Source organism: Gorilla gorilla, chromosome 3 (genome assembly GCF_029281585.2).
Source record: "Gorilla gorilla gorilla isolate KB3781 chromosome 3, NHGRI_mGorGor1-v2.1_pri, whole genome shotgun sequence".
NCBI lineage: Eukaryota > Metazoa > Chordata > Mammalia > Primates > Hominidae > Gorilla > Gorilla gorilla.
The window spans coordinates 17,568,779-17,591,286 of record NC_073227.2 but is presented as its reverse complement, the minus strand read 5'-3'; the positions used below and the strand labels follow the sequence as shown (position 1 = coordinate 17,591,286).

At 48.6% G+C, this 22,508-nt stretch overlaps 4 protein-coding genes across 4 annotated transcripts; all 4 read right to left on the bottom strand.

Moving 5' to 3' along the window:
- Positions 1–135: 135 nt before the first annotated feature.
- Positions 136–2,374, bottom strand: LOC129533215 (ubiquitin carboxyl-terminal hydrolase 17-like protein 22). Its single transcript, XM_055385482.2, has one exon. The coding sequence runs from the start codon at positions 2,357–2,359 to the stop codon at positions 767–769; it is 1,593 nt and encodes a 530-aa protein (XP_055241457.1). The 5' UTR covers positions 2,360–2,374; the 3' UTR covers positions 136–766.
- Positions 2,375–5,205: 2,831 nt separating this feature from the next.
- Positions 5,206–7,111, bottom strand: LOC129533219 (ubiquitin carboxyl-terminal hydrolase 17-like protein 22). The gene has a single exon (XM_055385486.2). The coding sequence runs from the start codon at positions 7,094–7,096 to the stop codon at positions 5,504–5,506; it is 1,593 nt and encodes a 530-aa protein (XP_055241461.1). The 5' UTR covers positions 7,097–7,111; the 3' UTR covers positions 5,206–5,503.
- Positions 7,112–10,071: 2,960 nt separating this feature from the next.
- LOC129533217 (ubiquitin carboxyl-terminal hydrolase 17-like protein 22) lies at positions 10,072–11,852 on the bottom strand. Its single transcript, XM_055385484.2, has one exon. The coding sequence runs from the start codon at positions 11,835–11,837 to the stop codon at positions 10,245–10,247; it is 1,593 nt and encodes a 530-aa protein (XP_055241459.1). The 5' UTR covers positions 11,838–11,852; the 3' UTR covers positions 10,072–10,244.
- Positions 11,853–19,660: 7,808 nt separating this feature from the next.
- Positions 19,661–21,310, bottom strand: LOC129533220 (ubiquitin carboxyl-terminal hydrolase 17-like protein 22). The gene has a single exon (XM_055385487.2). It carries the CDS (start codon positions 21,293–21,295, stop codon positions 19,703–19,705), a length of 1,593 nt encoding a protein of 530 aa, XP_055241462.1. The 5' UTR covers positions 21,296–21,310; the 3' UTR covers positions 19,661–19,702.
- Positions 21,311–22,508: the final 1,198 nt, after the last annotated feature.

Genomic DNA, 22,508 nt, shown 5'->3' with positions numbered 1-22,508 from the left:
TTAGTTGAATACACACACTCCGGTGTTTGATTTCCTTTAGTATCAATACGACTTAGTTCCAAATGACTTCCGTGCCAGTGGGAAAATTTTCCGTTTCGACTCGTTGGAAGTGGACACCGTGAAACAGGCAAGTCGGTCTGTCTGCTTCCGGCGTTATGTGGGTTCCAGCAAGAGCACAAGTCCCAGGGCACCCGAGGTCCATTCAGAAACCAAAATAAAATGGGTGAGCCAGGGTAAGAAAGAAGAGCACCGTTCCCATCTTCCAACTGAATTCCAGTTTCCACTATTCAAGGTGGCGAGAATGATCCACGCATGTCCCACATGAGAAAAATTTCACCTTCTCTTGCCGACCACCAACTGACGAATGAAACACACCCCAAGAGAAAATAGTAAACCCTGTCCCCTGCAATAACCTCACACGCAAACCTACACGTCAGGAGGTCATGTTCAGAAATACACACTGAATGTCATCTACCACGAACGCAAACACACAGACAGTCCCTCCAGAGGTTCGGAAGACTCACGACCCCGAAACTTGATGTTTCCCATGTGTGGGCTCATCCTGAGACGCAGCCATCACTATGCAGTTGTCCCTGTTGTAGAGACAGAAACTTGGGCTCCTCATTACTTTACGTAGGATTGACGGTGTTCGTGTTTGTGTGGGTGTGTGTGTGTTTCTGTGCGCGCTTGTGTGTGTGTGTGTGTGTGTGTGTGTGTGTGTGTGTGTGTGTGCACCCCTACGTGTGGGTCGGCACTTCCACTGAGATCACTGGCACACAAGCAGAGCCCTCTTGCTGTGTTTGTTCTTCCCTTTGGATCTCCTGGTCCTCCCTTGCAGAGAAGCGAGTGTGCCAGTGTTCATGGACTCCTGATCTGTCGGGGTCGTGGAAGAGGGGTTCAGCAGGGAGCTTTGCTGTTCAGGATGATGGTTTTTCATCCCACACTTGTATTTTGATTGATGAATCACAAGTACGTTGGGAGGCAGGGTACCTTCGACTTTTCTGACGTTGAACTCAGGCTTCGTTTTGTTTTGCTCTTGGAGGAATTTCCAGTGGTCTAAGGTGCTTTCCTGAGTGGCTCTTTCCACCAAGTGCTCGTCCAACTCGGGTACCTGGAGGCAGGGGTGGTCTCTCTTGAGCTCTCCTTGCGTTGCTCGCCTGTCTGTGTCTTCAGCGCCAAGGGCTCTTGTTTCCCTGCCTCTTGACACACTCTCACTGTGTCTTTCCCATTCACTCTTCTGGATGTAAAAGAGGACATAGGCCTGTTGACTCAGGACAGAGGTGATGCCAGAGGCAGTGACCTCGGCATCATCCATTTTATACCACTGGCCTTCTTGAGCTTTGACATAAGACAAGTAATGTCCGCTGTGACAACTCCACCCAGCGTGGACCAGCACAGCATAGAGGACATAGACAAGAGGTCCTGTGTTCTGCTGAGACATGTATGGCTGCATGTCAAGGCACTCAGGATATTGCACATTCTTGGCAAGTTTGTTGCCTGTGACATCGGAGAATCTCTTCAATACAAGAATGAGGACCTTGGCAGAAGTGTGTAAAGTTAACGTCTTGGAGGCAGGCGCCTTCTGGAGACAAAGACCACACTGATAGGCATTCTCTCCATTGAGTTCTTCGGGCTTCACCAACTGTTCCAAAGCTTGCTTGACACTCTGAGCTGCCTGGATATCCAGGGCGATGTCCAGGTAAGGGTCAAAGGTGTCTGAAATGCCGTGGCAGTGGAGACACTTGATTTGAGATCTCCAGTAGCCTCCAAATATTTGGTGGATGAGGGTGGTGTCGTTGGAGTGATGATCTACCTGCTTGTGCCCGGGAAGGCATGCCTTTTTCATGGCATCCACAGCGAACATGAGAAATTCGTGGGCATCTTCTTGCTTGCCTCTATGGAAGCCCGCAGCCAATGCCTGTGAGGGCTGGATGACATGGCCAGGACGGTAGAGGGCCCGTGTGACGTGAGCTTGCATAGTACAGAGCATGCAGCCCTTGTGACGATGACACGTTTGAGAGTGCTCCCGGGACAGCATGTAGTTGGCAAGGGGTGGTGTGTATGTCAGGCACTGCAGGGAAGCGTTCACGTAGCAGGTATTTCCCATATTCTGGAGCCCAGCCCCCACCGCAGCAGGTCTCCTGCTACTCAGAGGAAGCTTCTCTCTGGGAGCAAGCTGTCTTGCCACAGGAGCCAAATCATCACAGAGGTCGACACGGGTCTCAGATGAGAGTGGTGACTTCTCAGAGAGAGAAGTCCGCTGGATTTCAGCAAAAGCGGCATCTGGCCGAGAAGATGTGAGTTTCGAAAAGTGGTTGAACTGCCACTCACCTCCCAAGTAGAGTGAGTCGTCCTCCATGTCGCCTGGAACAAGGATCACAAGGTTTTTCTGCTGGGACCGCAGGTTGCAGAAAGACGCTATCTCTTCCGAGAGAGTCTTCAAATGACGAGCTCTCTGGCCGCATCAGCCCTTATATAACTCACCCCCACCAACCGCCAACACCCCACCCACCCATCAGGTGCGCGATAAACCAATCAAATATCAGCACTCAATTAAGGAATGAGTCACAGGGTGTGTCCCCTTGCATCGGCGGGAATTCCACAGACAGCCCACATCATGACTTCTAGAACACCTGAATCAAATTACTCCTCAGGCTGATAGACACATGTAATATGAATGTAACCGGGTTGGGACAGTGGCCGCGCAGTTGCCTTATTTTCGGTAAAACAATGTCAGGGAAGAAATCTTTACCTATGAAACCGTGTGTGTGTGTGTGTGTGTGTATGTGTGTGTGTATGTGTGTGTGCACGTGTGTGTGCGTGTGTGTGTGTTTGTGCCGGGATGTACTTCCAAGTATGTGCTTTCGGCAGATACCAGCGTCCTCTCAGCGACGGAAGGACAGGAAGTCGGAAGTGTGCTTTCTGACCTGAGAAGAGTCAATGAAGTATAGTAATTAGCAGAGTGTATTTGTTTCCTTAATAAGAAAGGAGAGATCCGTGGAATCAATCAGACCTTCCAGCGATCACCTTTCCACGTTCAGCCTATTGATTCTATATCCGAGTGAAATTACCTGCCAGTGGAGAACAAGAGAAGTCTTTGCATGAAATGCTCTTGTGGAAGCTAGATTGCCAAATAATAAAGCATCAAGTGGTAGAAACGTGCACTGAAGTTTGAAGAGATACTCAGTGCTCAATGTAGAGTGTGAAGGACTTTGGGGAAATCATGCAATCACCGAGAGACTGATTGATGACATTCCGCAAATTTATGTTGGCCAGAAAAGAGACATAGATGGTCATGACATTGTGTAGGGAGTGGTTTCGGCCGTGCGACGGCAGTTTAAGAAAACATGAAACTAAAAACTTGAGAAATCAGAAGGTATCCCAACTATAACCTTTGGTTTCCTAAAGAATAGAGGAAAATAAATCATCGTATCTCACAGCATGGGTGATAATATTTTCATACGTATGTGATAATGGATCAACATTTGATAGAGATGAAATGAAAAGTTCTAAATCTGACAAAAGCAAACACCGAAAATTGCACTGTAGAAAAGCCCTGGTGACGGGAGTGAGGCCCTGTCTCAAGAAGAAAACATCGGAGAGATTTAAAAGCAGGGAGTGAAACCGAGGATAGCATAACATTGTTAATACTGGCCCTTGTTTCAGTGGGAAAAGGCAAAAATAAGCCGTGTGTCTCCTGGATTCTCGCATCAATTGTTCAGGATCTGAGATGTCGCCTCCATTTCCAGTTACGCGTTGTATGGTGGAATTGCAGTTAGCACATTTGGTGCCAAAATTTTAATGCTGACGAAAATGGACATGTTCCCTGAACTAAGAGGGACATAATTTGGGTGTGTCTCCAGGCTCTCTGGCTTACCAGGATTGAAGACCCTGGCTCTAGGGACTTTCCCAAAGTGTCTTAGACAGTAAGCAACAGGGCAGAATTGAGGCCCGGCGCCAAAGCCTCGAGGTGTAAAGAGACAGCCGTGGCCTCAGGGCCCATGAAATTAGGATGCTTTTAAGGAGGATGGTGGAATGAGAGGACTGTGACCTTTGGCCCCGTTTCTTTCCCTTGTCTTTTCATAAGCCAGGTGTGCTCCAGCAGAAGGCTTTCTGTGCCTGATGTAAAGTGTCCTGGGTGAAGAAAGGGCACTGCTTAGAAAGGTGCTCCACAGGGAGAAAGGAGCCACCATATTCAGGAGAATGATCTCCAGAAGCATGAGCAATCCAGATGCCGTGGCTTCACACCAGACGCTGGAGGGTCTGATTCCTGGAGCCGGGACCTGGGCATCGCTGTCCTTTAATGCTCATAACTGATTTTGAGGGGAGCCTAATCGAGAACCTGTCTGCGAGTCATGCTCATCACACTGTAGTTTTCACACACGTCACACAGAGACCCTGTTCGAATTCACATTTGGGTGCTTGAGCAGGGTTGTGCCCAAGATTCTGTGGCTCTACGGAGCCCTGAGTTGTGCCCTGGACAGCTTTCCTCAGGGGTTGGTCAACTTTGATCACTGCACCTACCAAGAAAGGGACCATGAAATCTATTCAGCAAATACAGAAAAGGAAGGGGCCATTTCCCACAATAATTTCCACAGAAACACCACGTCGGATAAATAAGTCTGATTGCAGGACAGGGACTGTGCTTCAGAGATGCAGCTTTCGCAGCTGGACGAATGACCCGGAATCTCCCCAAATGCCATTTGTAAACACACCAAATGAGATTTATTTCAAGCCTTTCTGAATGTATTTTAGTTGAATACACACACTCCGGTGTTTGATTTCCTTTAGTATCAATACGACTTAGTTCCAAATGACTTCCGTGCCAGTGGGAAAATTTTCCGTTTCGACCCATTGGAAGTGGACACCGTGAAACAGGCAAGTCGGTCTGTCTGCTTCCGGCGTTATGTGGGTTCCAGCAAGAGCACAAGTCCCAGGGCACCCGAGGTCCATTCAGAAACCAAAATAAAATGGGTGAGCCAGGGTAAGAAAGAAGAGCACCGTTCCCATCTTCCAATTGAATTCCAGTTTCCACTATTCAAGGTGGCGAGAATGATCCACGGATGTCCCACATGAGAAAAATTTCACCTTCTCTTGCCGACCACCAACTGACGAATGAAACACACCCCAAGAGAAAATAGTAAACCCTGTCCCCTGCAATAACCTCACACGCAAACCTACATGTCAGGAGGTCATGTTCAGAAATACACACTGAATGTCATCTACCACGAACGCAAACACACAGACAGTCCCTCCAGAGGTTCGGAAGACTCACGACCCCGAAACTTGATGTTTCCCATGTGTGGGCTCATCCTGAGACGCAGCCATCACTATGCAGTTGTCCCTGTTGTAGAGACAGAAACTTGGGCTCCTCATTACTTTACGTAGGATTGACGGTGTTCGTGTTTGTGTGGGTGTGTGTGTGTTTCTATGCGCGCTTGTGTGTGTGTGTGTGTGTGTGTGTGTGTGCACCCCTACGTGTGGGTCGGCACTTCCACTGAGATCACTGGCACACAAGCAGAGCCCTCTTGCTGTGTTTGTTCTTCCCTTTGGATCTCCTGGTCCTCCCTTGCAGAGAAGCGAGTGTGCCAGTGTTCATGGACTCCTGATCTGTCGGGGTCGTGGAAGAGGGGTTCAGCAGGGAGCTTTGCTGTTCAGGATGATGGTTTTTCATCCCACACTTGTATTTTGATTGATGAATCACAAGTACGTTGGGAGGCAGGGTACCTTCGACTTTTCTGACGTTGAACTCAGGCTTCGTTTTGTTTTGCTCTTGGAGGAATTTCCAGTGGTCTAAGGTGCTTTCCTGAGTGGCTCTTTCCACCAAGTGCTCGTCCAACTCGGGTACCTGGAGGCAGGGGTGGTCTCTCTTGAGCTCTCCTTGCGTTGCTCGCCTGTCTGTGTCTTCAGCGCCAAGGGCTCTTGTTTCCCTGCCTCTTGACACACTCTCACTGTGTCTTTCCCATTCACTCTTCTGGATGTAAAAGAGGACATAGGCCTGTTGACTCAGGACAGAGGTGATGCCAGAGGCAGTGACCTCGGCATCATCCATTTTATACCACTGGCCTTCTTGAGCTTTGACATAAGACAAGTAATGTCCGCTGTGACAACTCCACCCAGCGTGGACCAGCACAGCATAGAGGACATAGACAAGAGGTCCTGTGTTCTGCTGAGACATGTATGGCTGCATGTCAAGGCACTCAGGATATTGCACATTCTTGGCAAGTTTGTTGCCTGTGACATCGGAGAATCTCTTCAATACAAGAATGAGGACCTTGGCAGAAGTGTGTAAAGTTAACGTCTTGGAGGCAGGAGCCTTCTGGAGACAAAGACCACACTGATAGGCATTCTCTCCATTGAGTTCTTCGGGCTTCACCAACTGTTCCAAAGCTTGCTTGACACTCTGAGCTGCCTGGATATCCAGGGCGATGTCCAGGTAAGGGTCAAAGGTGTCTGAAATGCCGTGGCAGTGGAGACACTTGATTTGAGATCTCCAGTAGCCTCCAAATATTTGGTGGATGAGGGTGGTGTCGTTGGAGTGATGATCTACCTGCTTGTGCCCGGGAAGGCATGCCTTTTTCATGGCATCCACAGCGAACATGAGAAATTCGTGGGCATCTTCTTGCTTGCCTCTATGGAAGCCCGCAGCCAATGCCTGTGAGGGCTGGATGACATGGCCAGGACGGTAGAGGGCCCGTGTGACGTGAGCTTGCATAGTACAGAGCATGCAGCCCTTGTGACGATGACACGTTTGAGAGTGCTCCCGGGACAGCATGTAGTTGGCAAGGGGTGGTGTGTATGTCAGGCACTGCAGGGAAGCGTTCACGTAGCAGGTATTTCCCATATTCTGGAGCCCAGCCCCCACCGCAGCAGGTCTCCTGCTACTCAGAGGAAGCTTCTCTCTGGGAGCAAGCTGTCTTGCCACAGGAGCCAAATCATCACAGAGGTCGACACGGGTCTCAGATGAGAGTGGTGACTTCTCAGAGAGAGAAGTCCGCTGGATTTCAGCAAAAGCGGCATCTGGCCGAGAAGATGTGAGTTTCGAAAAGTGGTTGAACTGCCACTCACCTCCCAAGTAGAGTGAGTCGTCCTCCATGTCGCCTGGAACAAGGATCACAAGGTTTTTCTGCTGGGACCGCAGGTTGCAGAAAGACGCTATCTCTTCCGAGAGAGTCTTCAAATGACGAGCTCTCTGGCCGCATCAGCCCTTATATAACTCACCCCCACCAACCGCCAACACCCCACCCACCCATCAGGTGCGCGATAAACCAATCAAATATCAGCACTCAATTAAGGAATGAGTCACAGGGTGTGTCCCCTTGCATCGGCGGGAATTCCACAGACAGCCCACATCATGACTTCTAGAACACCTGAATCAAATTACTCCTCAGGCTGATAGACACATGTAATATGAATGTAACCGGGTTGGGACAGTGGCCGCGCAGTTGCCTTATTTTCGGTAAAACAATGTCAGGGAAGAAATCTTTACCTATGAAACCGTGTGTGTGTGTGTGTGTGTGTATGTGTGTGTGTATGTGTGTGTGCACGTGTGTGTGCGTGTGTGTGTGTTTGTGCCGGGATGTACTTCCAAGTATGTGCTTTCGGCAGATACCAGCGTCCTCTCAGCGACGGAAGGACAGGAAGTCGGAAGTGTGCTTTCTGACCTGAGAAGAGTCAATGAAGTATAGTAATTAGCAGAGTGTATTTGTTTCCTTAATAAGAAAGGAGAGATCCGTGGAATCAATCAGACCTTCCAGCGATCACCTTTCCACGTTCAGCCTATTGATTCTATATCCGAGTGAAATTACCTGCCAGTGGAGAACAAGAGAAGTCTTTGCATGAAATGCTCTTGTGGAAGCTAGATTGCCAAATAATAAAGCATCAAGTGGTAGAAACGTGCACTGAAGTTTGAAGAGATACTCAGTGCTCAATGTAGAGTGTGAAGGACTTTGGGGAAATCATGCAATCACCGAGAGACTGATTGATGACATTCCGCAAATTTATGTTGGCCAGAAAAGAGACATAGATGGTCATGACATTGTGTAGGGAGTGGTTTCGGCCGTGCGACGGCAGTTTAAGAAAACATGAAACTAAAAACTTGAGAAATCAGAACGTATCCCAACTATAACCTTTGGTTTCCTAAAGAATAGAGGAAAATAAATCATCGTATCTCACAGCATGGGTGATAATATTTTCATACGTATGTGATAATGGATCAACATTTGATAGAGATGAAATGAAAAGTTCTAAATCTGACAAAAGCAAACACCGAAAATTGCACTGTAGAAAAGCCCTGGTGACGGGAGTGAGGCCCTGTCTCAAGAAGAAAACATCGGAGAGATTTAAAAGCAGGGAGTGAAACCGAGGATAGCATAACATTGTTAATACTGGCCCTTGTTTCAGTGGGAAAAGGCAAAAATAAGCCGTGTGTCTCCTGGATTCTCGCATCAATTGTTCAGGATCTGAGATGTCGCCTCCATTTCCAGTTACGCGTTGTATGGTGGAATTGCAGTTAGCACATTTGGTGCCAAAATTTTAATGCTGACGAAAATGGACATGTTCCCTGAACTAAGAGGGACATAATTTGGGTGTGTCTCCAGGCTCTCTGGCTTACCAGGATTGAAGACCCTGGCTCTAGGGACTTTCCCAAAGTGTCTTAGACAGTAAGCAACAGGGCAGAATTGAGGCCCGGCGCCAAAGCCTCGAGGTGTAAAGAGACAGCCGTGGCCTCAGGGCCCATGAAATTAGGATGCTTTTAAGGAGGATGGTGGAATGAGAGGACTGTGACCTTTGGCCCCGTTTCTTTCCCTTGTCTTTTCATAAGCCAGGTGTGCTCCAGCAGAAGGCTTTCTGTGCCTGATGTAAAGTGTCCTGGGTGAAGAAAGGGCACTGCTTAGAAAGGTGCTCCACAGGGAGAAAGGAGCCACCATATTCAGGAGAATGATCTCCAGAAGCATGAGCAATCCAGATGCCGTGGCTTCACACCAGACGCTGGAGGGTCTGATTCCTGGAGCCGGGACCTGGGCATCGCTGTCCTTTAATGCTCATAACTGATTTTGAGGGGAGCCTAATCGAGAACCTGTCTGCGAGTCATGCTCATCACACTGTAGTTTTCACACACGTCACACAGAGACCCTGTTCGAATTCACATTTGGGTGCTTGAGCAGGGTTGTGCCCAAGATTCTGTGGCTCTACGGAGCCCTGAGTTGTGCCCTGGACAGCTTTCCTCAGGGGTTGGTCAACTTTGATCACTGCACCTACCAAGAAAGGGACCATGAAATCTATTCAGCAAATACAGAAAAGGAAGGGGCCATTTCCCACAATAATTTCCACAGAAACACCACGTCGGATAAATAAGTCTGATTGCAGGACAGGGACTGTGCTTCAGAGATGCAGCTTTCGCAGCTGGACGAATGACCCGGAATCTCCCCAAATGCCATTTGTAAACACACCAAATGAGATTTATTTCAAGCCTTTCTGAATGTATTTTAGTTGAATACACACACTCCGGTGTTTGATTTCCTTTAGTATCAATACGACTTAGTTCCAAATGACTTCCGTGCCAGTGGGAAAATTTTCCGTTTCGACCCATTGGAAGTGGACACCGTGAAACAGGCAAGTCGGTCTGTCTGCTTCCGGCGTTATGTGGGTTCCAGCAAGAGCACAAGTCCCAGGGCACCCGAGGTCCATTCAGAAACCAAAATAAAATGGGTGAGCCAGGGTAAGAAAGAAGAGCACCGTTCCCATCTTCCAATTGAATTCCAGTTTCCACTATTCAAGGTGGCGAGAATGATCCACGGATGTCCCACATGAGAAAAATTTCACCTTCTCTTGCCGACCACCAACTGACGAATGAAACACACCCCAAGAGAAAATAGTAAACCCTGTCCCCTGCAATAACCTCACACGCAAACCTACATGTCAGGAGGTCATGTTCAGAAATACACACTGAATGTCATCTACCACGAACGCAAACACACAGACAGTCCCTCCAGAGGTTCGGAAGACTCACGACCCCGAAACTTGATGTTTCCCATGTGTGGGCTAATCCTGAGACGCAGCCATCACTATGCAGTTGTCCCTGTTGTAGAGACAGAAACTTGGGCTCCTCATTACTTTACGTAGGATTGACGGTGTTCGTGTTTGTGTGGGTGTGTGTGTGTTTCTATGCGCGCTTGTGTGTGTGTGTGTGTGTGTGTGTGTGTGTGTGCACCCCTACGTGTGGGTCGGCACTTCCACTGAGATCACTGGCACACAAGCAGAGCCCTCTTGCTGTGTTTGTTCTTCCCTTTGGATCTCCTGGTCCTCCCTTGCAGAGAAGCGAGTGTGCCAGTGTTCATGGACTCCTGATCTGTCGGGGTCGTGGAAGAGGGGTTCAGCAGGGAGCTTTGCTGTTCAGGATGATGGTTTTTCATCCCACACTTGTATTTTGATTGATGAATCACAAGTACGTTGGGAGGCAGGGTACCTTCGACTTTTCTGACGTTGAACTCAGGCTTCGTTTTGTTTTGCTCTTGGAGGAATTTCCAGTGGTCTAAGGTGCTTTCCTGAGTGGCTCTTTCCACCAAGTGCTCGTCCAACTCGGGTACCTGGAGGCAGGGGTGGTCTCTCTTGAGCTCTCCTTGCGTTGCTCGCCTGTCTGTGTCTTCAGCGCCAAGGGCTCTTGTTTCCCTGCCTCTTGACACACTCTCACTGTGTCTTTCCCATTCACTCTTCTGGATGTAAAAGAGGACATAGGCCTGTTGACTCAGGACAGAGGTGATGCCAGAGGCAGTGACCTCGGCATCATCCATTTTATACCACTGGCCTTCTTGAGCTTTGACATAAGACAAGTAATGTCCGCTGTGACAACTCCACCCAGCGTGGACCAGCACAGCATAGAGGACATAGACAAGAGGTCCTGTGTTCTGCTGAGACATGTATGGCTGCATGTCAAGGCACTCAGGATATTGCACATTCTTGGCAAGTTTGTTGCCTGTGACATCGGAGAATCTCTTCAATACAAGAATGAGGACCTTGGCAGAAGTGTGTAAAGTTAACGTCTTGGAGGCAGGCGCCTTCTGGAGACAAAGACCACACTGATAGGCATTCTCTCCATTGAGTTCTTCGGGCTTCACCAACTGTTCCAAAGCTTGCTTGACACTCTGAGCTGCCTGGATATCCAGGGCGATGTCCAGGTAAGGGTCAAAGGTGTCTGAAATGCCGTGGCAGTGGAGACACTTGATTTGAGATCTCCAGTAGCCTCCAAATATTTGGTGGATGAGGGTGGTGTCGTTGGAGTGATGATCTACCTGCTTGTGCCCGGGAAGGCATGCCTTTTTCATGGCATCCACAGCGAACATGAGAAATTCGTGGGCATCTTCTTGCTTGCCTCTATGGAAGCCCGCAGCCAATGCCTGTGAGGGCTGGATGACATGGCCAGGACGGTAGAGGGCCCGTGTGACGTGAGCTTGCATAGTACAGAGCATGCAGCCCTTGTGACGATGACACGTTTGAGAGTGCTCCCGGGACAGCATGTAGTTGGCAAGGGGTGGTGTGTATGTCAGGCACTGCAGGGAAGCGTTCACGTAGCAGGTATTTCCCATATTCTGGAGCCCAGCCCCCACCGCAGCAGGTCTCCTGCTACTCAGAGGAAGCTTCTCTCTGGGAGCAAGCTGTCTTGCCACAGGAGCCAAATCATCACAGAGGTCGACACGGGTCTCAGATGAGAGTGGTGACTTCTCAGAGAGAGAAGTCCGCTGGATTTCAGCAAAAGCGGCATCTGGCCGAGAAGATGTGAGTTTCGAAAAGTGGTTGAACTGCCACTCACCTCCCAAGTAGAGTGAGTCGTCCTCCATGTCGCCTGGAACAAGGATCACAAGGTTTTTCTGCTGGGACCGCAGGTTGCAGAAAGACGCTATCTCTTCCGAGAGAGTCTTCAAATGACGAGCTCTCTGGCCGCATCAGCCCTTATATAACTCACCCCCACCAACCGCCAACACCCCACCCACCCATCAGGTGCGCGATAAACCAATCAAATATCAGCACTCAATTAAGGAATGAGTCACAGGGTGTGTCCCCTTGCATCGGCGGGAATTCCACAGACAGCCCACATCATGACTTCTAGAACACCTGAATCAAATTACTCCTCAGGCTGATAGACACATGTAATATGAATGTAACCGGGTTGGGACAGTGGCCGCGCAGTTGCCTTATTTTCGGTAAAACAATGTCAGGGAAGAAATCTTTACCTATGAAACCGTGTGTGTGTGTGTGTGTGTGTATGTGTGTGTGTATGTGTGTGTGCACGTGTGTGTGCGTGTGTGTGTGTTTGTGCCGGGATGTACTTCCAAGTATGTGCTTTCGGCAGATACCAGCGTCCTCTCAGCGACGGAACGACAGGAAGTCGGAAGTGTGCTTTCTGACCTGAGAAGAGTCAATGAAGTATAGTAATTAGCAGAGTGTATTTGTTTCCTTAATAAGAAAGGAGAGATCCGTGGAATCAATCAGACCTTCCAGCGATCACCTTTCCACGTTCAGCCTATTGATTCTATATCCGAGTGAAATTACCTGCCAGTGGAGAACAAGAGAAGTCTTTGCATGAAATGCTCTTGTGGAAGCTAGATTGCCAAATAATAAAGCATCAAGTGGTAGAAACGTGCACTGAAGTTTGAAGAGATACTCAGTGCTCAATGTAGAGTGTGAAGGACTTTGGGGAAATCATGCAATCACCGAGAGACTGATTGATGACATTCCGCAAATTTATGTTGGCCAGAAAAGAGACATAGATGGTCATGACATTGTGTAGGGAGTGGTTTCGGCCGTGCGACGGCAGTTTAAGAAAACATGAAACTAAAAACTTGAGAAATCAGAAGGTATCCCAACTATAACCTTTGGTTTCCTAAAGAATAGAGGAAAATAAATCATCGTATCTCACAGCATGGGTGATAATATTTTCATACGTATGTGATAATGGATCAACATTTGATAGAGATGAAATGAAAAGTTCTAAATCTGACAAAAGCAAACACCGAAAATTGCACTGTAGAAAAGCCCTGGTGACGGGAGTGAGGCCCTGTCTCAAGAAGAAAACATCGGAGAGATTTAAAAGCAGGGAGTGAAACCGAGGATAGCATAACATTGTTAATACTGGCCCTTGTTTCAGTGGGAAAAGGCAAAAATAAGCCGTGTGTCTCCTGGATTCTCGCATCAATTGTTCAGGATCTGAGATGTCGCCTCCATTTCCAGTTACGCGTTGTATGGTGGAATTGCAGTTAGCACATTTGGTGCCAAAATTTTAATGCTGACGAAAATGGACATGTTCCCTGAACTAAGAGGGACATAATTTGGGTGTGTCTCCAGGCTCTCTGGCTTACCAGGATTGAAGACCCTGGCTCTAGGGACTTTCCCAAAGTGTCTTAGACAGTAAGCAACAGGGCAGAATTGAGGCCCGGCGCCAAAGCCTCGAGGTGTAAAGAGACAGCCGTGGCCTCAGGGCCCATGAAATTAGGATGCTTTTAAGGAGGATGGTGGAATGAGAGGACTGTGACCTTTGGCCCCGTTTCTTTCCCTTGTCTTTTCATAAGCCAGGTGTGCTCCAGCAGAAGGCTTTCTGTGCCTGATGTAAAGTGTCCTGAGTGAAGAAAGGGCACTGCTTAGAAAGGTGCTCCACAGGGAGAAAGGAGCCACCATATTCAGGAGAATGATCTCCAGAAGCATGAGCAATCCAGATGCCGTGGCTTCACACCAGACGCTGGAGGGTCTGATTCCTGGAGCCGGGACCTGGGCATCGCTGTCCTTTAATGCTCATAACTGATTTTGAGGGGAGCCTAATCGAGAACCTGTCTGCGAGTCATGCTCATCACACTGTAGTTTTCACACACGTCACACAGAGACCCTGTTCGAATTCACATTTGGGTGCTTGAGCAGGGTTGTGCCCAAGATTCTGTGGCTCTACGGAGCCCTGAGTTGTGCCCTGGACAGCTTTCCTCAGGGGTTGGTCAACTTTGATCACTGCACCTACCAAGAAAGGGACCATGAAATCTATTCAGCAAATACAGAAAAGGAAGGGGCCATTTCCCACAATAATTTCCACAGAAACACCACGTCGGATAAATAAGTCTGATTGCAGGACAGGGACTGTGCTTCAGAGATGCAGCTTTCGCAGCTGGACGAATGACCCGGAATCTCCCCAAATGCCATTTGTAAACACACCAAATGAGATTTATTTCAAGCCTTTCTGAATGTATTTTAGTTGAATACACACACTCCGGTGTTTGATTTCCTTTAGTATCAATACGACTTAGTTCCAAATGACTTCCGTGCCAGTGGGAAAATTTTCCGTTTCGACTCGTTGGAAGTGGCCACCGTGAAACAGGCAAGTCGGTCTGTCTGCTTCCGGCGTTATGTGGGTTCCAGCAAGAGCACAAGTCCCAGGGCACCCGAGGTCCATTCAGAAACCAAAATAAAATGGGTGAGCCAGGGTAAGAAAGAAGAGCACCGTTCCCATCTTCCAATTGAATTCCAGTTTCCACTATTCAAGGTGGCGAGAATGATCCACGGATGTCCCACATGAGAAAAATTTCACCTTCTCTTGCCGACCACCAACTGACGAATGAAACACACCCCAAGAGAAAATAGTAAACCCTGTCCCCTGCAATAACCTCACACGCAAACCTACACGTCAGGAGGTCATGTTCAGAAATACACACTGAATGTCATCTACCACGAACCCAAACACACACACAGTCCCTCCAGAGGTTCGGAAGACTCACGACCCCGAAACTTGATGTTTCCCATGTGTGGGCTCATCCTGAGACGCAGCCATCACTATGCAGTTGTCCCTGTTGTAGAGACAGAAACTTGGGCTCCTCATTACTTTACGTAGGATTGACGGTGTTCGTGTTTGTGTGGGTGTGTGTGTGTTTCTATGCGCGCTTGTGTGTGTGTGTGTGTGTGTGTGTGTGCACCCCTACGTGTGGGTCGGCACTTGCACTGTGATCACTGGCACACAAGCAGAGCCCTCTTGCTGTGTTTGTTCTTCCCTTTGGATCTCCTGGTCCTCCCTTGCAGAGAAGCGAGTGTGCCAGTGTTCATGGACTCCTGATCTGTCGGGGTCGTGGAAGAGGGGTTCAGCAGGGAGCTTTGCTGTTCAGGATGATGGTTTTTCATCCCACACTTGTATTTTGATTGATGAATCACAAGTACGTTGGGAGGCAGGGTACCTTCGACTTTTCTGACGTTGAACTCAGGCTTCGTTTTGTTTTGCTCTTGGAGGAATTTCCAGTGGTCTAAGGTGCTTTCCTGAGTGGCTCTTTCCACCAAGTGCTCGTCCAACTCGGGTACCTGGAGGCAGGGGTGGTCTCTCTTGAGCTCTCCTTGCGTTGCTCGCCTGTCTGTGTCTTCAGCGCCAAGGGCTCTTGTTTCCCTGCCTCTTGACACACTCTCACTGTGTCTTTCCCATTCACTCTTCTGGATGTAAAAGAGGACATAGGCCTGTTGACTCAGGACAGAGGTGATGCCAGAGGCAGTGACCTCGGCATCATCCATTTTATACCACTGGCCTTCTTGAGCTTTGACATAAGACAAGTAATGTCCGCTGTGACAACTCCACCCAGCGTGGACCAGCACAGCATAGAGGACATAGACAAGAGGTCCTGTGTTCTGCTGAGACATGTATGGCTGCATGTCAAGGCACTCAGGATATTGCACATTCTTGGCAAGTTTGTTGCCTGTGACATCGGAGAATCTCTTCAATACAAGAATGAGGACCTTGGCAGAAGTGTGTAAAGTTAACGTCTTGGAGGCAGGCGCCTTCTGGAGACAAAGACCACACTGATAGGCATTCTCTCCATTGAGTTCTTCGGGCTTCACCAACTGTTCCAAAGCTTGCTTGACACTCTGAGCTGCCTGGATATCCAGGGCGATGTCCAGGTAAGGGTCAAAGGTGTCTGAAATGCCGTGGCAGTGGAGACACTTGATTTGAGATCTCCAGTAGCCTCCAAATATTTGGTGGATGAGGGTGGTGTCGTTGGAGTGATGATCTACCTGCTTGTGCCCGGGAAGGCATGCCTTTTTCATGGCATCCACAGCGAACATGAGAAATTCGTGGGCATCTTCTTGCTTGCCTCTATGGAAGCCCGCAGCCAATGCCTGTGAGGGCTGGATGACATGGCCAGGACGGTAGAGGGCCCGTGTGACGTGAGCTTGCATAGTACAGAGCATGCAGCCCTTGTGACGATGACACGTTTGAGAGTGCTCCCGGGACAGCATGTAGTTGGCAAGGGGTGGTGTGTATGTCAGGCACTGCAGGGAAGCGTTCACGTAGCAGGTATTTCCCATATTCTGGAGCCCAGCCCCCACCGCAGCAGGTCTCCTGCTACTCAGAGGAAGCTTCTCTCTGGGAGCAAGCTGTCTTGCCACAGGAGCCAAATCATCACAGAGGTCGACACGGGTCTCAGATGAGAGTGGTGACTTCTCAGAGAGAGAAGTCCGCTGGATTTCAGCAAAAGCGGCATCTGGCCGAGAAGATGTGAGTTTCGAAAAGTGGTTGAACTGCCACTCACCTCCCAAGTAGAGTGAGTCGTCCTCCATGTCGCCTGGAACAAGGATCACAAGGTTTTTCTGCTGGGACCGCAGGTTGCAGAAAGACGCTATCTCTTCCGAGAGAGTCTTCAAATGACGAGCTCTCTGGCCGCATCAGCCCTTATATAACTCACCCCCACCAACCGCCAACACCCCACCCACCCATCAGGTGCGCGATAAACCAATCAAATATCAGCACTCAATTAAGGAATGAGTCACAGGGTGTGTCCCCTTGCATCGGCGGGAATTCCACAGACAGCCCACATCATGACTTCTAGAACACCTGAATCAAATTACTCCTCAGGCTGATAGACACATGTAATATGAATGTAACCGGGTTGGGACAGTGGCCGCGCAGTTGCCTTATTTTCGGTAAAACAATGTCAGGGAAGAAATCTTTACCTATGAAACCGTGTGTGTGTGTGTGTGTGTATGTGTGTGTGCACGTGTGTGTGCGTGTGTGTGTGTTTGTGCCGGGATGTACTTCCAAGTATGTGCTTTTGGCAGATACCATCGTCCTCTCAGCGACGGAAGGACAGGAAGTCGGAAGTGCGCTTTCTGACCTGAGAAGAGTCAATGAAGTATAGTAATTAGCAGAGTGTATTTGTTTCCTTAATAAGAAAGGAGAGATCCGTGGAATCAATCAGACCTTCCAGCGATCACCTTTCCACGTTCAGCCTATTGATTCTATATCCGAGTGAAATTACCTGCCAGTGGAGAACAAGAGAAGTCTTTGCATGAAATGCTCTTGTGGAAGCTAGATTGCCAAATAATAAAGCATCAAGTGGTAGAAACGTGCACTGAAGTTTGAAGAGATACTCAGTGCTCAATGTAGAGTGTGAAGGACTTTGGGGAAATCATGCAATCACCGAGAGACTGATTGATGACATTCCGCAAATTTATGTTGGCCAGAAAAGAGACATAGATGGTCATGACATTGTGTAGGGAGTGGTTTCGGCCGTGCGACGGCAGTTTAAGAAAACATGAAACTAAAAACTTGAGAAATCAGAACGTATCCCAACTATAACCTTTGGTTTCCTAAAGAGTAGAGGAAAATAAATCATCGTATCTCACAGCATGGGTGATAATATTTTCATACGTATGTGATAATGGATCAACATTTGATAGAGATGAAATGAAAAGTTCTAAATCTGACAAAAGCAAACACCGAAAATTGCACTGTAGAAAAGCCCTGGTGACGGGAGTGAGGCCCTGTCTCAAGAAGAAAACATCGGAGAGATTTAAAAGCAGGGAGTGAAACCGAGGATAGCATAACATTGTTAATACTGGCCCTTGTTTCAGTGGGAAAAGGCAAAAATAAGCCGTGTGTCTCCTGGATTCTCGCATCAATTGTTCAGGATCTGAGATGTCGCCTCCATTTCCAGTTACGCGTTGTATGGTGGAATTGCAGTTAGCACATTTGGTGCCAAAATTTTAATGCTGACGAAAATGGACATGTTCCCTGAACTAAGAGGGACATAATTTGGGTGTGTCTCCAGGCTCTCTGGCTTACCAGGATTGAAGACCCTGGCTCTAGGGACTTTCCCAAAGTGTCTTAGACAGTAAGCAACAGGGCAGAATTGAGGCCCGGCGCCAAAGCCTCGAGGTGTAAAGAGACAGCCGTGGCCTCAGGGCCCATGAAATTAGGATGCTTTTAAGGAGGATGGTGGAATGAGAGGACTGTGACCTTTGGCCCCGTTTCTTTCCCTTGTCTTTTCATAAGCCAGGTGTGCTCCAGCGGAAGGCTTTCTGTGCCTGATGTAAAGTGTCCTGGGTGAAGAAAGGGCACTGCTTAGAAAGGTGCTCCACAGGGAGAAAGGAGCCACCATATTCAGGAGAATGATCTCCAGAAGCATGAGCAATCCAGATGCCGTGGCTTCACACCAGACGCTGGAGGGTCTGATTCCTGGAGCCGGGACCTGGGCATCGCTGTCCTTTAATGCTCATAACTGATTTTGAGGGGAGCCTAATCGAGAACCTGTCTGCGAGTCATGCTCATCACACTGTAGTTTTCACACACGTCACACAGAGACCCTGTTCGAATTCACATTTGGGTGCTTGAGCAGGGTTGTGCCCAAGATTCTGTGGCTCTACGGAGCCCTGAGTTGTGCCCTGGACAGCTTTCCTCAGGGGTTGGTCAACCTTGATCACTGCACCTACCAAGAAAGGGACCATGAAATCTATTCAGCAAATACAGAAAAGGAAGGGGCCATTTCCCACAATAATTTCCACAGAAACACCACGTCGGATAAATAAGTCTGATTGCAGGACAGGGACTGTGCTTCAGAGATACAGCTTTCGCAGCTGGACGAATGACCCGGAATCTCCCCAAATGCCATTTGTAAACACACCAAATGAGATTTATTTCAAGCCTTTCTGAATGTATTTTAGTTGAATACACACACTCCGGTGTTTGATTTCCTTTAGTATCAATACGACTTAGTTCCAAATGACTTCCGTGCCAGTGGGAAAATTTTCCGTTTCGACTCGTTGGAAGTGGACACCGTGAAACAGGCAAGTCGGTCTGTCTGCTTCCGGCGTTATGTGGGTTCCAGCAAGAGCACAAGTCCCAGGGCACCCGAGGTCCATTCAGAAACCAAAATAAAATGGGTGAGCCAGGGTAAGAAAGAAGAGCACCGTTCCCATCTTCCAATTGAATTCCAGTTTCCACTATTCAAGGTGGCGAGAATGATCCACGGATGTCCCACATGAGAAAAATTTCACCTTCTCTTGCCGACCACCAACTGACGAATGAAACACACCCCAAGAGAAAATAGTAAACCCTGTCCCCTGCAATAACCTCACACGCAAACCTACACGTCAGGAGATCATGTTCAGAGATACACACTGAATGTCATCTACCACGAACGCAAACACACAGACAGTCCCTCCAGAGGTTCGGAAGACTCACGACCCCGAAACTTGATGTTTCCCATGTGTGGGCTCATCCTGAGACGCAGCCATCACTATGCAGTTGTCCCTGTTGTAGAGACAGAAACTTGGGCTCCTCATTACTTTACGTAGGATTGACGGTGTTCGTGTTTGTGTGGGTGTGTGTGTGTTTCTGTGCGCGCTTGTGTGTGTGTGTGTGTGTGTGTGTGTGTGCACCCCTACGTGTGGGTCGGCACTTCCACTGAGATCACTGGCACACAAGCAGAGCCCTCTTGCTGTGTTTGTTCTTCCCTTTGGATCTCCTGGTCCTCCCTTGCAGAGAAGCGAGTGTGCCAGTGTTCATGGACTCCTGATCTGTCGGGGTCGTGGAAGAGGGGTTCAGCAGGGAGCTTTGCTGTTCAGGATGATGGTTTTTCATCCCACACTTGTATTTTGATTGATGAATCACAAGTACGTTGGGAGGCAGGGTACCTTCGACTTTTCTGACGTTGAACTCAGGCTTCGTTTTGTTTTGCTCTTGGAGGAATTTCCAGTGGTCTAAGGTGCTTTCCTGAGTGGCTCTTTCCACCAAGTGCTCGTCCAACTCGGGTACCTGGAGGCAGGGGTGGTCTCTCTTGAGCTCTCCTTGCGTTGCTCGCCTGTCTGTGTCTTCAGCGCCAAGGGCTCTTGTTTCCCTGCCTCTTGACACACTCTCACTGTGTCTTTCCCATTCACTCTTCTGGATGTAAAAGAGGACATAGGCCTGTTGACTCAGGACAGAGGTGATGCCAGAGGCAGTGACCTCGGCATCATCCATTTTATACCACTGGCCTTCTTGAGCTTTGACATAAGACAAGTAATGTCCGCTGTGACAACTCCACCCAGCGTGGACCAGCACAGCATAGAGGACATAGACAAGAGGTCCTGTGTTCTGCTGAGACATGTATGGCTGCATGTCAAGGCACTCAGGATATTGCACATTCTTGGCAAGTTTGTTGCCTGTGACATCGGAGAATCTCTTCAATACAAGAATGAGGACCTTGGCAGAAGTGTGTAAAGTTAACGTCTTGGAGGCAGGCGCCTTCTGGAGACAAAGACCACACTGATAGGCATTCTCTCCATTGAGTTCTTCGGGCTTCACCAACTGTTCCAAAGCTTGCTTGACACTCTGAGCTGCCTGGATATCCAGGGCGATGTCCAGGTAAGGGTCAAAGGTGTCTGAAATGCCGTGGCAGTGGAGACACTTGATTTGAGATCTCCAGTAGCCTCCAAATATTTGGTGGATGAGGGTGGTGTCGTTGGAGTGATGATCTACCTGCTTGTGCCCGGGAAGGCATGCCTTTTTCATGGCATCCACAGCGAACATGAGAAATTCGTGGGCATCTTCTTGCTTGCCTCTATGGAAGCCCGCAGCCAATGCCTGTGAGGGCTGGATGACATGGCCAGGACGGTAGAGGGCCCGTGTGACGTGAGCTTGCATAGTACAGAGCATGCAGCCCTTGTGACGATGACACGTTTGAGAGTGCTCCCGGGACAGCATGTAGTTGGCAAGGGGTGGTGTGTATGTCAGGCACTGCAGGGAAGCGTTCACGTAGCAGGTATTTCCCATATTCTGGAGCCCAGCCCCCACCGCAGCAGGTCTCCTGCTACTCAGAGGAAGCTTCTCTCTGGGAGCAAGCTGTCTTGCCACAGGAGCCAAATCATCACAGAGGTCGACACGGGTCTCAGATGAGAGTGGTGACTTCTCAGAGAGAGAAGTCCGCTGGATTTCAGCAAAAGCGGCATCTGGCCGAGAAGATGTGAGTTTCGAAAAGTGGTTGAACTGCCACTCACCTCCCAAGTAGAGTGAGTCGTCCTCCATGTCGCCTGGAACAAGGATCACAAGGTTTTTCTGCTGGGACCGCAGGTTGCAGAAAGACGCTATCTCTTCCGAGAGAGTCTTCAAATGACGAGCTCTCTGGCCGCATCAGCCCTTATATAACTCACCCCCACCAACCGCCAACACCCCACCCACCCATCAGGTGCGCGATAAACCAATCAAATATCAGCACTCAATTAAGGAATGAGTCACAGGGTGTGTCCCCTTGCATCGGCGGGAATTCCACAGACAGCCCACATCATGACTTCTAGAACACCTGAATCAAATTACTCCTCAGGCTGATAGACACATGTAATATGAATGTAACCGGGTTGGGACAGTGGCCGCGCAGTTGCCTTATTTTCGGTAAAACAATGTCAGGGAAGAAATCTTTACCTATGAAACCGTGTGTGTGTGTGTGTGTGTATGTGTGTGTGCACGTGTGTGTGCGTGTGTGTGTGTTTGTGCCGGGATGTACTTCCAAGTATGTGCTTTTGGCAGATACCATCGTCCTCTCAGCGACGGAAGGACAGGAAGTCGGAAGTGCGCTTTCTGACCTGAGAAGAGTCAATGAAGTATAGTAATTAGCAGAGTGTATTTGTTTCCTTAATAAGAAAGGAGAGATCCGTGGAATCAATCAGACCTTCCAGCGATCACCTTTCCACGTTCAGCCTATTGATTCTATATCCGAGTGAAATTACCTGCCAGTGGAGAACAAGAGAAGTCTTTGCATGAAATGCTCTTGTGGAAGCTAGATTGCCAAATAATAAAGCATCAAGTGGTAGAAACGTGCACTGAAGTTTGAAGAGATACTCAGTGCTCAATGTAGAGTGTGAAGGACTTTGGGGAAATCATGCAATCACCGAGAGACTGATTGATGACATTCCGCAAATTTATGTTGGCCAGAAAAGAGACATAGATGGTCATGACATTGTGTAGGGAGTGGTTTCGGCCGTGCGACGGCAGTTTAAGAAAACATGAAACTAAAAACTTGAGAAATCAGAACGTATCCCAACTATAACCTTTGGTTTCCTAAAGAGTAGAGGAAAATAAATCATCGTATCTCACAGCATGGGTGATAATATTTTCATACGTATGTGATAATGGATCAACATTTGATAGAGATGAAATGAAAAGTTCTAAATCTGACAAAAGCAAACACCGAAAATTGCACTGTAGAAAAGCCCTGGTGACGGGAGTGAGGCCCTGTCTCAAG

Excerpts from the sequence above, each read along its gene's own strand:
- LOC129533217 (XM_055385484.2), bottom strand. The coding sequence starts at position 11,837 with ATGGAGGACGACTCACTCTACTTGGGAGGTGAGTGGCAGTTCAACCAC.
- LOC129533215 (XM_055385482.2), bottom strand. The coding sequence starts at position 2,359 with ATGGAGGACGACTCACTCTACTTGGGAGGTGAGTGGCAGTTCAACCAC.
- LOC129533220 (XM_055385487.2), bottom strand. The coding sequence starts at position 21,295 with ATGGAGGACGACTCACTCTACTTGGGAGGTGAGTGGCAGTTCAACCAC.
- LOC129533219 (XM_055385486.2), bottom strand. The coding sequence starts at position 7,096 with ATGGAGGACGACTCACTCTACTTGGGAGGTGAGTGGCAGTTCAACCAC.